Source organism: Chrysemys picta, chromosome 15, assembly GCF_011386835.1.
Source record: "Chrysemys picta bellii isolate R12L10 chromosome 15, ASM1138683v2, whole genome shotgun sequence".
In the NCBI taxonomy this organism is placed as follows: domain Eukaryota; kingdom Metazoa; phylum Chordata; order Testudines; family Emydidae; genus Chrysemys; species Chrysemys picta.
This window is the reverse complement of record NC_088805.1, coordinates 13,360,026-13,374,982: the sequence shown is the minus strand read 5'-3', so window position 1 is coordinate 13,374,982 and position 14,957 is coordinate 13,360,026. Positions and strand designations below refer to the sequence as shown.

The window sequence follows — 14,957 nt, the reverse complement described above, 5'->3', positions numbered from 1 at the left end:
GCTAACACCAGTGGGATTGAAGCGGGGGCGGGAATGGCCTGTGCTAACACCAGTGGGATTGAAGGGGGGGAATGGCCTGTGCTATCACCAGTGGGATTGAAGCGGGGGTGGGGGGATGGCCTGTGCTAACACCAGTGGGATTGAAGCGGGGGCGGGAATGGCCTGTGCTAACACCAGTGGGATTGAAGGGGGGCGGGAATGGCCTGTGCTATCGCCAGTGGGATTGAAGGGGTGCATGTATGATAAATGAAGGGCGGGGGTAGCTCCCTTTTATGGACACCCAGCCAGCCATTAGCTATAAAAATCCCTCTTAGTAGCTGTTCTCTAATTGCTCTACCTCTAAAGGGTTAAAATGTCTCACTGCGATGCATAGGGAAAAGGAATGAGTGGGCACCTGGCCAAAAGAGCCAATGGGAAGCTAGAACTTTTTAAAGTTGAAAAACGACTCCCCTTTGGTCTGGCTGTTGTTCTCTCGTGGAGAGGCGGGCAGGGCAGCAGTTATGCTGTAAGACGGTTGCAGCCAGGTATGAAAAATCCTCAGTATCATACCTAGAAACTACTCATTTGAAACCCCGGATATGTCAGTAGATCAGGAAATGTCTAGGAAGACGCGATTAGGTTTATCTCTTTTTATTTCTTTATGACTTGTGGACTTCTCGGTGCTAACCCCAGTGCTTTTGTGTTGCTTGTAACCTTTAAGCTGAACCTCAAGAAAACTATTCTTGATGCTTAATCCTTGTAATTGCTCTTTTAAAATCTAGCAATAGCCTGAGTTTCTTTTTTTTAATAAAATTTACCTTTTTTAGAACACCAAAATCCAATTTTGTTCTTAAGAGGTTTGTGCACATTGTTTAATTAGCTGGTGGCAACAGCTAATTTCCTTTGTTTTTCTTTCTCAGCTCTTCCCTGGGGTTGGGTGTGAAAGGTCATGAGGGTACCCCACAGGAAGGAATTCCCAAGTGCGCCTTCCTGGGCTCTCAAAGGGGTTCTGCACTTGGGTGGTGGCAGCATTTACTCATGCAAGGTCAGAGAAAAGCTGTAACCTTGGGAGTTTAATACAAGCCTGGAGTGGCCAGTATTAATGTTTAGAATCCTTGCGGGCCCCCACCTTCTACACTCAAAGTGCCAGAGTGGGGAATCAGCCTTGACAGGGGAATGGCCTGTGCTATCACCAGTGGGATTGAAGCGGGGGTGGACCACACCTTGAAACCATTGGGAATTCCTGGTGCTAGATTCTGCTTCCCTTCCTAGCGTGTCATAGCTGTTAGTGGTGGCCTCCAGATGGATGTGACCTTGAATTATGTGATTTAATATATGGGGGGAGGGGTTACTGCAGTGAGTAATATCGTAACTGCTTGTGCAGGGAGCCAGTGGATTGCAGTCCCGGGGGAGCTTCGTGGATATGAAGAAGCCCACAGGCGCTATGGCCGGTTGCCATGGAAATGGCTGTTTGAACCAACCATCGAGCTCCTTACACATGGAATCAGAATGCCAACAACGCTGAGCAACTTTCTCAGTCACCCGGTATTACAGAGCTTTTTGAAAAAGTCATCCTTGTGGTAAGAGAAGTTGTATTTCACCTGGGTGTGTGGCATAGGCACCGACTTCCCCTCTTTCCCGTGAGCGCTCGACCCCCCGCCCCGCCCTGCCCCCACTCCACCCCTTCCAGGGGGCTCCGCCCCTGCCCCACCTCTTCCCACCCCTGCCCTGCTCCCATTCCAACCCCTTCACCAAAGTCCCCGCCCCAACTCTGCCCCCCCCGCCCCTATTCTAACTCCTTCCGCAAATCCCTGCACCGGCCCCGCCTCCTCCCCTAAGTGTGCCATGTTCCCATTCCTCTTCCTCCCTCCTGGAACGTGCTATCATTGCCAAACAGCTGTTTGGCGGCGGCTGGGCAGGAAGTGCTGGGAGGTAGGCAGAGAAGCAGGGATGCGGTGCACTCAGGGGAGGAGGAAGTGAGGCAGGGGCTGGGTGGAGCTTGGCTGCCCTGGGAAATGTGCATCTGCATGTTGAAAATAAGATGGGGGACTGGATGTGTGAAGATTGCCTCTGTTGAAAGACATTGACAGTATTGCAACTGTCCGTTGACAGGGCAGAAACCTGCAGTCTTACTCGTGTGAGCATTCCTATTGGGATTCCTTGAGTAAAGGCTGCAGCTTCAGGCCCAGAGTAAGGAATCTTTGTGTGGGACTTGATATGGAGACATGCTTGCCAAGGGAGCGGTACTGTATGAAGACAGGCCAGCCCCTGGTGGTATGGACTGGAGCTTTGGAGAACAAGGACAAATGGTACACAGAAGAAACAAGCTTTGGCTGGCAAATGGGGACTCTATTAAGGGAGAGAAATAATCACACGCACGCTATAAACCTGAACTGATGGACATTCTCTCTTAACAGCCAGCAGTTCTGTAAGAATGGTGTGGTCCTAAAACCTGATGCAATCATCTTTTGGCCAGCCCTGTTGAAAACACTGAAGAATGTAGCAGAGAAGGGAGCCAGAGAATTTTATGAGGGCAAGATAGCAGAGGATTTGGTGAATGACATAAGGAATGAAAGTAGGTAACAGTTATACATCATAGATGAAATTTCTGTAAGGTGGGTGCACAACCTGTTGAAAGATCATACTCAAAGCGAAGTTATCAGTGGTTCACTGTCAGACTGGGTGGGCATAGCTAGTGGGGTCTCGCAGGGGGTCAGTCTTGGCTCCAGTACTATTCAATATTTTCATTAATGACTTGGATAATGGAGTGGAGAGTATGCTTATAAATTTTGGCAATGACATCAAACTGAGGGGTTGCAAGTACTTTGGAGGACAGGATTAGATTTCAAAAGGATCTTGTCAAATTGGAAAATTATTCTGACATCAACAGGATGAAATTCAATAAAGATAAGTGCAAAGAACTCTGTTTGGGGCCCCCAAAATTGAGGCACTCAAAGTCACTAGTCGCCTTTTTTAAAAATCGGCATCATGACAAGTATTGGTGAAAATGCTAGGCCTGATATTTCCTGGGGCAACTCCGCTGACTCTATGGAATTACACCATGCTGGGATTTGAGCCCTGATGCCTAGGGATTATACACAATAGGGTTTTCAGCTAAGAAAATAGGTCTACGTTCAGGAAAGATGTAGCCTTGACTTGAATACAGCTGAGGGTTCATTTATCAAAGAAAGGAAAGAGCAGACCTTGCAGATATTTTACCTCATGAGGAAGCTGACCCTGCCCACACATTTGGCTCCTGATGTGAGATAAGGAGTAAGAAGATGAGTCTCCTGTTGGACTTGGTATAGCCTCCCAACTGGTTGCTGCACTTTATTCATGTCTTGTTGACTCACTGAGTGCAGAAAATACAGTCCTTGAATAATATTTTTCCTTTTTTGTTCCTAGTCTGAGAGCCCCCCTCCTGCTCTTCACTCCGGGTTCACCTTGTCCATTGTTAGGGGAAGATCAGCAGTATTGTTTGGTGGGGCAACCAGCAGGCGGAGGTCCAACAGCAGGGCAACTCACGCCATTTCCCTTTCCACGGGGGGCAGACATGACCTGGCTCAGCCCCAGGAGTGGAGCCTGAAACCCAGCTTCTGCTCTGTCATTCAGGGTCACTGTGCAGTTGTTTCACCAGCTGTATCAGTTTTTTGCTGTCCTTGGGTTTGACACACAAAAGAGGAAGGGCAAAAGGTGGGGGGATGCTGGGGCCGGTTGTAATAAGTATTCATCAGGCTTGCAGGGGCTCTGGTTCTCTCTGCCTATGGCAGGTACCCATAGAGCAAGCTATCACTCCAATGGCACGTGCCTCTCGTTTTCTCTTGAAGGCGGCAGTCTGACGCTGAGGGACCTCAGGAATTTCCAGGCAAAAGTGATGACACCTCTGAATATTTCTCTGGGTGGATACACAATGTATTCCCCTCCACCACCTGCTGGGGGTGCTGTTCTTCTCTTCATCCTCAACATACTGAAAGGTAATCTGTGAAATGAAAGGCAGATTTCTGTATCGTGTGCCATCTACCTGGGCGGGAAGGGCACTGGCCGTGACAGTGGGTGGAGGGGCAGGATGAGATCAGAAACAGCAATGTAATAATACTAGTTGGCCCTTATTATCCCCATTATACAGCTAGGGGAACAGAGGCAGAGAGGTTAACTGACTTTCCCAAGGTCACACAGAAAATTGGTTTCAGAGCTGGAATTAGAACTTTGGTGTTCCTGGCTCTCAGCCCATGCCCAGTCTGCGGGATCAAATCTCTCAGATGGGAAGAAATGGATTAAGAATAGGGATGGGACAGAAAGAGTAGATCGAATTAGGACTCATGATATAATGCAGCTGGTTGTCTTCCTTACTTCATTAATCCCTTTGGTTTACCCTGCACCAAAGAGTTTAAATTCACGCCAGAGTCCCTGGAGTCGACCAATGGGAAGATTGAGACCTACCATCGGATTGCAGAGGCCCTGAAGTTTGGCAATGGGCAAAAGCCAAAACTGGATGACCCGCAGTTCTCTGGCATAGAGGAGGTGAGCCGGCACAGCTCCATGAGGCAGCCAGAAATGCCATTGCAGATCTCAGACTGTCCCTGCGGCACAATCAGTGGGGGAAGGGAAGAAACGGAAATCAATTTGCTGTTAATTGTCCATGTATTTTAAAGTCCAGTCAATGTTTCCTTGCTAATAAGATTCTAGTGCCCAAACCCCATAAAGTTTCATAGCTCACTGGTCCAGTGCATCTCCATCTCAATGGAACTCTTACTTGTAAGATGAATATGTGCAAACTTGGGCTTCCTGTCCTGACTGTCCATTGGATAGTTGATAGGAAACACTGTCGTGGAGAACAGCTGTTAACTTGGGCCCCCTTCCTCCTCTCCTGCCTTCTCTATAGCTTTGCTGCAGGGCTGCTGTTTCTGTTTTGAAACCTCTTTGTCATAAACTCATATGCTTTACACTCCCTAAGATAAACCTTCCAAACAACCTGCCAAGTCCCCTTAAGGTTCATTAGAATACTGCACTGCAATATGACGTGTTACTTCTCTCATGCTTACTTGTGCTGAGTAGGAATTTACTCTGTGTAGTCCTGTTGCAATGGGGAAGAAGTAAACTCAGTGGGACAACTGGTGGAGGACAGTACTGCTTAGCTTGGCTGAGGGTGGCAGAATTGGGCCCTGTGTTCTCAGACAGTCTCAATGTCAGTGTTTTGATTGTTTCATTTCAATGGCTTTGCTCACCTGATCAGTTAAAGCAGGAAAGAGGATCTGGATTACAGGTGTCATCCATTGTTGTTTGCCAGAGTGTTCTCATTTGTTCAGGAGTTGGTTATTAAGCACTGATAGCTCTGCTTAGTGTTGTTTGAGGAGGTGCGTTGTGGGAAACAGTGGGCAACAAATGCTGACAGTGCTTGAGTGGTGATGTAGATTCTCTGAGTTCCATCACCTTGAGTTAAACCCTATGACCTCCTCCTCAGCCTGCAGCAGCATCCCTGTGCTCTGGAAGGGTCATCTCACTGCCCTTGGCCTTATTCCTAGGTGACTATTCAGGAACTGTTGTCCAACTCCTTTGCTGAACTTGCCAGGAACCGTATAGATGACAGAGGTGACCATCCAAACAGTTTTTACAATCTGTCACAGACAAGCAACATAGGCTACGGCACCGCCCACGTCTCCGTCCTCGCTGAAGATGGCAGTGCTGTGTCTGTCACCAGCACTATCAACCAGCCGTAAGTGACCAGAGCCTGGTGATTTGGTCACCCAGAGGGAGTGTGACTGGGACTCTGCTGAGCAGGTTTGTGGGGCTCCTGGAGCGTCCAAGTGTGGGTAGTGCCACTTGAAAGATGGCTGCTGCCCATCTTGTGACTCTCTGGAAATGGCTTCAGTCTCAGGTCTCCCCTGTCTCTCCCCCACCTTCACTCTTTTGCAAGTTGCCACTCGGGGGGGAGTGAGGGGGAAGGAAGAGGGTTGCTGTGCTGTACTCATAAGGAGGGGACCAGATGGCCTGGGTCTCTACTGAAACTGACACACAGTCCTACTGTCCAGTATAACAAACTGGCCCAGCCAGTTACCCGGCTCCCAAGACGGTTATGAACAATACAACAGCCCGTGTTACAGTTTCCCAGAAATAGGCAAGGCAGGAGCAGGGATGTAGCTACCCTCAGGACAGCCTTACTCTGAGCTTCCCTCAACCAGTCATCTGAGTTTGATTGTTCCCAGCTGGAGCAGTGAAACTGCCCCCTGCTATCAAGGGATGTAGCCCCCAATCCACCTCACTGCCACGCCCACTTGAGAGTCAGACAGGACAAACAACTTGCTCAGTAGTTTTTGCTACTGAGCCACCTACTGAGAGGTGCTCTAGAAAATGGCAGCCAGCAACTCTTGTACAAGCACCTGGACTCAGCTGGCTTAGGAAGTAGAAGTGTCTCGGTTTTGTCGCCCGTTCAGTGATGTCTCTGGATTTGGGTGTAGTATTTACTCTGATTTCAAAACGTAGCCATACAAAAGGTAAAACTCTCTTGTCTCTTCTTACAGATAGTGGACTCAGCAACCCACACAGCCTGTGGCCACACAACAGTAAATATAAAGGTACCGCAGCCTTAAGGCACTGGCACCTCTGCGCTGAATATGGGCTTAGCAGAGTCTTCTAAGGGCTCCTGTATATGGCAGCACTAGGTTGGCATGGTGCAGCATGGCCAGTGGTAATTCCCAAAGGGTTCTCTGCTGTTCTGTCTGTCGGAGATCTTTGGCATAACAGTCCTGGACTACCACATCTCACGTGTGCTTTCCCTCCACTCAGGTTTGGCTCAATGGTATATTCCCCAAGCACTGGGATCATTTTAAATAACGAGCTCGCTGACTTCTGCAAGAAGCCAAGAAACAAGATCACTAGCGGTGAGAGCTGTCGCCTCGTATCTAAACAAAAGGCCAGAACGTGCCGTGAGCATCCACAAACCTTTGGATGTGCTCCCAGATCTTGAGCATCCAGCTCATAGCTCTGAGCCCGAAGTGCACCTTGGGAAATGATCTCCAGCAAGACATTCCAAGGGTCAGAGGTTACTTTTCCTCCCTGATCCTTTTCTGACCAGAACTAGATGTGAGTTTGTTCTGAATTAGTGCAGTACCTGGGTCTGTAAAACTCTTTCATTCATTTTCTGGCTAGGGCATACAAAGCAGAGGCAAAATGCTGAGACGCTGAACTCAGAAAAGTAACTACAATTCATATAGGGATAAATGCTGCAGTGCTTACTCTCGGCTCCCAGTGACTTCACAATTCTCAGATTGTGGGGAAAATAATAATCCTCACAAGACACACGCATCCACCAAGAATTTAAATAGTTTTATTATAGTGCCAGAGGTGTATTTATAGCTGTATAACCCTATAGGTTTAAATAAAGTGCTCGAGCCTGTAGGGTTACCAGATAGCAACTGTGATAAAACAGGATGGGGGTGGGGGGGTAATAGGTGCTTATCTAAGAAAAAGTCCCCAAAAAACAGAACTGTCCCTTTAAAAACAGGACATCTGGTCACCCTAAGCCTGGGGCTACTGGCACATTGTTTTCCATGTTGGCAGGTAAGTTTCATCCTAAGGAATTCTTCCACGGCTCATCTATGCCAAAGGTTGACAGAACAGTGACCAGGGCCGGCTCTAGGATTTTTGCCGCCCAAAGCAAAAACAATTTTGGCGCCCCCCCCCCCCCCCAGTTTTTGAATTACCCCACCCCCGGCCCCGCCTCAACTCCGCCCCTTCCCCAAATCCCCAGCCCTGCCTCCTCCCTCCAGGCTCTCAAGCCTAGGAGGGAGGGAGGGGGAGAAGCAGCGCCCGCGCCGCGGCCACTCAGAGTCTCCCCCTCCCTCCCAGGCTTTCAAACCTGGGAGGAAGGGGGAGACCCCGAGCGGCCGCAGCGCGCAAAACAGCTGATTCGCGCGCCGCTGCTCCCCCTCCCTCCCAGGCTTGAGAGCCTGGGAGGGAGGGCGAGTAGCGGCGCACGAATCAGCTGTTTCGCGCGCCGTGGCGAGCTAGGGCGGCCGGGGCACATTTTTAGGGGCGGCATTCTGGCGCCGGCCATGCCGTCCCTAAAAATGTGCCGCCCCAAGCACCAGCTTGTTTTGCTGGTGCCTAGAGCCGGCCCTGACAGTGACTATAGCCCTACTGCGAACACTGGTGTGCCCAGGTTGTGCCTATCACTGGTGTCTAGTTCCAGCAGTTCCCAAAGAAGTTTGAGGCTGCAGCACACTACAGAACTAAGCAGAGCTGTGAGAGCATCTTCATAGTTACAGGCCTCCTCTAGTGCAGGTTGGGCTTCCAAGGAGTTGCCTCTGGCCAAGGGAAAAACAAATCCCCAAGACTTGTATTTCTGGAACAACTGATGGAAAGTTGAATTGCTGAGGGGAACGGGCGAGGTTCAGTGTGGGACAGGGAAGAGCCAAACAGAGATTTGCAATGAATGAAGTTTGTTTTTTTCCCTATGGCCAGATGGGCCAATAACTCCATTCTCCATCTTCTCTAGGAGAAATACCTCCCTCTGCCATGGTGCCTTCCATTCTCGTCTCCAAAGATGATAACTCCAAGCTGGTGATTGGAGGCTCAGGAGGGGACCTGATTATCAGTGCCACTGCCTTGGTGAGTGAGTGACTGCATGGCATGGGAAGGAGCACTAAAGTTACTGCTCTTCATTTGAGTTTCCTCCTACTAAACACATGAAACGTTCATTAACCTACCTGCAGGGCAGAGGGGGCCGCAGCTCCTTTTGTCAGTGCTGTTAAGACTGTTTGAGGGTGCTGCAGGCCCACCAGCCTTTGTGACTACACTGGACACTAGCCCAAGTGGGTTTTAACATCCCCATGAACTGGAGTTTCCTTCACTTCATGGCAGCTCTGTCATTGCCCCACAGGGATGGCTTAGACTTTCTTGCTAAAAGCAAGAGATGATGTGTCTACTGGAGGTAGAGACGATGAAATGGGAGCTTATTAAAACTGGTATCGCTGGTACCACCTCCCAGACCAGATAGGGAATGTTCCTGACATTCCGCACACTCCGTGTCCTCTTTCATAAACCTGATGCGATTGTTAGTCCTATCCTTAAAAACTCCTCTCATTAGAGGTTGAGGGGTGGGGAAAATCACTTCCTCTCCATAGAGGTTGGGGACAAAGTGTCCCCAGGTTGCTTTCCAGGTGGGGTAAGGGATTTCACAGTCACACTCTGGCCAGCTCGAGAGGCACATCTCCCCTTCACTGTTGGCACCATCATCTCCGGATGTTGAGTCGCACTCATTCTCACCCTCCCCCTTTTGCTAGTTCAGGCTTTCGCTGACAGGAAACCGAGGCAGTCACTGTAGGCCAAGGTGTTGACCCAGCCTTGAATGACTGCAGTTAGGGATGGGTGAGACCAGCCTTCTAGCCCATCTCCTGTCCCCTAGGGCTTGTTGTTCTAGTGCGTAGTCTGTTTTTAGAGGAGGCTAAATGAAAAATGAACCCCTGGCTGCCAGCAACAAAAAGACTCATCCCAGAAGCTTGTTAAAGCTCTAGATATTGTTCTTAACAGTTTCATAACAGCTGGGCTGATGTTCAAATGAGGCAAGGAGAATCAAGACAGATTCAAACTCTGTCCCGTTCATTTAGACCAGTGAGTGCATCTGGGGTGTGGAGGGAACATCTGTGTGTGTTTGTTCCTGTCCCGCCACCTGTTTCAAGGGTAGTCTTGGTCTGTTGAAGGAAGCTGTGTCTAGCCCTCCTTGGCCCATGGAGCAACAGGGTGTGGAGAATAAGCTGCTCTCCCTTGGTATGGTGCACAGCATCTTTATGGCCAGTTGTCTATGTGAGATATGGGCACATAGCAAAAGACTATTGTATCAACCCTATAGGTGTTTTCATGGGGGTCAGGATTGTATTCTGACTTTGTGAGCGAGTTACAGGGTTTCCTGAAGGAACCAACATCACTGAGGGTAATTAATTCAAATCCCTAGGTAGGTAGCAAGTCTGGAGAAGACTCGCCCTGTGGTGGAAACTGCATATACTAGTTTGACCAGGTTCAAGAGGCCTGACGAACTAAAGCTGTCAAAGGTGCCCACCCAGACTTAGGGAGAGCAGTCACTCTCACTTGAGCCTAGATATAACTGGTGTAAATCAGTAACGTCTAGAGTTACTTCAGACTTACGCTGCCATACAAGTAGGATATAGCCCAAAGACTTCAAAGGAGTGGCTCTGGGTTTGCACCAGTGTACATGAGAATTTGACCCAGTTTCTCACCCTTCACCTTCATTAACTGCTGAGTTTGTTCCACTGCAGGCAATCATGAACAAACTCTGGTTTGGCTATGACCTGAAGCATGCCATCTCACTGCCAGTTCTCCATGCTTCCACGGACAACTCCATCCAGTTCGAGTCAGGCTTTGAAGAGGTGAGCAGCTTCCGGCTCTCCCTGCACTTGTTGCTTGTCCTTTGTGTGAGTTACAAATATAACTGGCAGGCGGATGAGTGCTGCCTTGTCTGTCACCACACCGAATGCTAGGAGGGTCCCGCTTCCAGTTGATGTCCCTTTTATTTGAACCCAGTCTCCGGGCCAGCTGCTCAACATGTTTCTGTCCCATGGGAGAATAAGCCCAGATGCAACACACAACAGAGGCCCCGGCGAGACTTACTTCGTTTTTTCTGCTCCTTCCCTTTCAGGCTGTTAAGAAGGGACTGCTGCGCAGAGGACACCATGAACAGAACCGCACCATTTTCCTAAATGTTGTCCAGGGGATTTCAAAGGAAGGAAGATGCATCTTTGCTTATTCTGATAAAAGGAAGCGCGGGGAGTCATCTGGGTATTAAGAACAAGTGCTGTAGCAAACATTTTATTCTAGCCAAAAAGACTATGAAATAACTGGGTCCAGAGCACCAGCTATCCTGGAAGCACCCCTGACATCTCCTGTACTAGTCGGACTTCTTGAAGCCACCTAGCAGAGAGTGTGGGTGAGACTCATAGTAACAATTGACTCTCCAATATATGACAAGCTACCTTCAAGCTGTTACAGGCACTAGTCAGCCAGTCTTGGCTAGAATCATATCCTCCATTTATTATATCTGCCAGCTGGGTCCAGAGGACAAAGGACCAGCACTTGTGTGATATATAGAAATATATTTTGTGAACAAAGCAGCTATTTAGAATATGAAGCCAGAAATCAGGAATTAACCAAGCAGTGGGAATTTGGAAAGGGGAACCAGGCCCAGTGCCAGTGGGAGCTGCCCTCAGGAACCTGAATCTATCTTCCCTAGAGTCTGAAGATCCTCAGATAGGAGTGGGAGTGGTTTCTTTCTGGCTTTGGAAAACCCCTGACGTGTGAATGTGCTTTCTGGCCACACCATTCATGGGAAATAGGCAGCAATGACAGACTTCTTTCTTTGCTCAGGTGTGTTTCAGCACCAACGAGTTGCACAGCAGAGCTGCAAGATACAGCTTTGCATGGACACACAATAAGGGAGTGAGTCTAACAACATTTTGTCTAGCTCTTGCCTGTCCGATGGGTATCATTTGAAATTAGTATTAGCACAAAACTGGTCTATGTACTACAGCATCTGTTGCGGCAGTCAGCTACTATAGGAACGAGGGCCACCTCTGTAGCAGCACTGAAGGTTTCTTAGGCCCTACCTAAGAGGGAGTCGCTACAAATGAGCTGTGCAAAGCGTGACTGTGCATAAGTGTGGATAATGTGAATTCTCTTCTCCTTTGGAAGGAACTGATGATATATTATAATCTTCCAGTCTTACACCTCTCCCCTGGGGGCGGGGAACCCTAAGCCTTCGCCAAATTTCCTCGCTCATCCTTATCTAGACGTGTTCCAAGGGAAGCTGAAGACAGGCCCCTGGATGAGTTGAAGTGAGGACGCACAAAAGAAGGAAATGAATATTTTTTCAAAACAGGAGTGAAATGGGTTCTGGGAGGACCCTTTAAAATAAGGGTGCAGGTAAGAGTAGTGTAGTCAGGATTTCTATTACATCTTCACAAATACGCAATGAGCCTTTTCTAACTGGAGCTGTTACAGCGCCCACCAACGCACTGAGACACGATGCAGAGAAGTGCTGTGCGTTCTGTGACTAGTTTACGCCTGTGTCCACAGGAAGAATTGTGCTCCACAAAAACGAGTTGTCCCTGATTAACTACCGCAAGTGACCTACGTTTTTCGGAGAATTCGAGGAGAGGAGTGTGGGAACATGCCAAAGAACAGTCATAGCTAATACGCCTGTAGCAGGGGAGCAGACTAGTGCTTGTTAAATAACACCCTAGGCCGCTCAGGTCTGTGATCTATGCCTCATCCCTGCCATAAGTATGACTGGGTATGCAGTCACATTGTTTATATTTGTACACTGATATTTTTAAAGGGCTTTAGAAAAATTCATAGGACCAAAGACTCAGCGTGCCTCTATAAATTCACCTGCAGTCACTTACGTGTACGGGAACCTTTGTTTGCATACAGGAATTTGTGATTATTATACGCTTTTAAAGCCTTGCATATAACAGATTTATATTGGCTTTTTGTGCATTAATAGATCCCTATTCTGTTAATCCATCTTATGCAGAAAAGCAAACAGTGATATTCATGTCAGACCTTAGTCTTTTTACTCCAGTCTCATTATCCCTCCACCACTTTTTTTAAACTCGTGCTTAAAATGTCTCCGCAAACCCTTCTGACTGTTATCTTTTGGTCACAAATGGCTGTGTACATGCCTTTTAAAAAAATCCTGTATCTCATGAAACCAGATTGCTGGATGCCTGCCTTTTCTACCATAAGCTCCTATCATGTAAATAAAATGCTAGCCACTTAGAACTCTATTAACTTGGAGAAACAAAAGTCAGCCTTTAGATGCATTTCAATGCTGTTGAAAATGAAACTTGCTACAAAGAGAGCGCTGCTTTCCTCCAGGAATTGTACACCAAGAAACTATCTTTATTACATCAACCTCCATGAGAAGCTACTGCTGCATCATAGTGGTGTCTCATACAGAAATACGATTTCACTAGAACCACCACAGGATCTTGATGTTTTGTCTGGAAAACAAATTTCTTGGTCTTACTCATTGATGAGTACGTAAAGCATGTGTTTTCCTGAAGCAGGGCTTGTGGTTTAAAGTGCTTGCCTGAACAAGTAGTAAATGTGAGTGTGGCAGAACGGTAGAGGATAAAAGAATGTTGCTGCTTGGCTAGCACTCATTCTGTAGTATGTAGAATGAGAGGGGCCCTGCTTTTTCTTTAAGTTCACCTACATACTTGTTACAGTCTGGTGCTTGCAGTAGCTGTTGTGATTGAGTAGTCTTATGACCTGAGCTGCAGGTAGACTGACATCTCAATGGGAGCACTGATTACTACAATTAGTTGCCACTCAAGAATTGTGGGGTAATTACATAGGCCCAAAACAGTCAGTTCAAAAATGGACCAAACTCTTCAAGAGCAGGCCCACTGACTGTACGCTAGCAGAACAATCACGTAGAACCATAAAACACTAGGCAGATAAACTGAACAGAAATAGCGCTAGAGCTGTCCTTACTTTTGGCTGGGTGAATGTTGCTTAGTGTGTATAAAAATGAGGAACTGGCTGGAAGTAGGCAGGAGCTATTTTTGCTACCATATTACACCTCAACCCTGACCTCAGCATAAATCAGATCTAGCCCTGGGCTTCTCCAATGGTTGGCTCCCCCACGCTAATTACAGCCAAGGTCAGAGGCCAGTTTATCTGTCCACTGCCACCTTCCCTGGACTTTACGTGACACTGTGAGCAGAGGCTATGCTTCTATTTTCCAATGGAAATTTGTTTTACAAAGTTATATTTTTAATAAACTACTTTTACAAATGGCTTGTAGATGCTGGGAATTTTTAGCCTGCAGCCCTACTTCACCCACCAATTGATCAGTTCTTAGAGAATGGAACCAGCCGCGTCATTCTGGCATTTCTTCCAATAGCAGCAAGGCATTCAAGGTGGTTTTGAACAGCCACATGTTCAACTTCACCTCTGAAATAAGGGTGTCTTTGCCTGGACTGTGCTCTCATAGCTTGGTCCCTGGGCCCAGCATTATGCACTGAATTGTGGAGGTCTGAATATTACTGCAATGATTGCGAAATAGCAACAGCCTAACTCTTGCTGAGGAGCTTATGAGGCTCCTTTAATTAGAATGATATGAGACAACTGGTGTCATTATAAAGATTTGGAGAAGCTAAAGCCGTCATTTTAGAATGGTTTGCTCTGGTACTTTCCAAAATAGTACCTAAGTTCTACTTAATTTCCTCTACTGGGACTTTCAATCATAACGTGTCAATCCACGTTTATGGATTTATTTATTTTTTAAACATAATCAGTGCAATCTGTTCAAATCTTTGACAAAGCATTTTGGCACTTGTTTGTCAGCTAGAAAATAAGTCATATTGAGGTTTCTGTACCATCAAAGCAACACACTGACAGCTAAACCTTGACATACTGTGGAAAAAAGTTTGAGAATCTTGCCCTGTTGCAAAAGGACCCATATAGAATGGGACAGGAAATGAATCCAACTGATATTTTTCATGAATTAAAAAAAAAAAAGGAGATTGAAAAAGCAAGTTTTCATCCCAAAATATTTAAGAAATTAAATTTTGGTAACTGCAAAATCTGAGCATTTTCAAAGACAAACATTTGTTTTCATCAGAAATTCTCAGGAAAAAGTTAGTTCCTGACCTACTCCGCCCCTAAAGGTGTTAGGAACACAATTGCCATTGACTGTGGGAACTGTGCTCCTAAATCTTTTGGGGTCTACTTTCTGAATGACCTGGCATTTATTTCGTTATTAGTATTGAGGATTTGGGGGGGGGGGGGGGGAGGGGCTTGTTTTAAAATACAAGTGAACAAATACTTGAGCTTGTTCTTTAGAGGACTACTTCAGGTTAACATTCATTTTCAGTGAAGTCTTGTTTGTATTACTAATGCCACCAGTTATTGCAACTGAATAGATTTTTAAAATCCTGTTTAGACCAGTTATATTTTAG

The 14,957-nt window shown here is 47.2% G+C and overlaps 1 protein-coding gene across 6 annotated transcripts in view; it reads left to right on the top strand.

Moving 5' to 3' along the window:
* GGT5 (gamma-glutamyltransferase 5) overlaps window positions 1-13,794 on the top strand; it is a 60,655-nt gene extending 46,861 nt beyond the window's left edge. For 4 of the 6 annotated variants that reach the window (XM_065567958.1, XM_005288589.5, XM_065567957.1 and 1 more), the window contains 9 exons: window positions 1,364-1,559; window positions 2,397-2,554; window positions 3,807-3,953; window positions 4,364-4,500; window positions 5,502-5,692; window positions 6,763-6,857; window positions 8,474-8,586; window positions 10,251-10,361; window positions 10,631-13,794. In XM_065567958.1, the coding sequence (XP_065424030.1) occupies window positions 1,364-1,559; window positions 2,397-2,554; window positions 3,807-3,953; window positions 4,364-4,500; window positions 5,502-5,692; window positions 6,763-6,857; window positions 8,474-8,586; window positions 10,251-10,361; window positions 10,631-10,777 (1,295 nt within the window). In that variant the 3' untranslated portion in view covers window positions 10,778-13,794. Of the gene's footprint in view, window positions 1-247; window positions 525-1,363; window positions 1,560-2,396; window positions 2,555-3,806; window positions 3,954-4,363; window positions 4,501-5,501; window positions 5,693-6,762; window positions 7,060-8,473; window positions 8,587-10,250; window positions 10,362-10,630 lie in introns of those variants that run through there. The other 2 variants (XM_065567960.1, XR_006172488.2) reach the window with 2 other exon arrangements.
* Window positions 13,795-14,957: the final 1,163 nt, after the last annotated feature.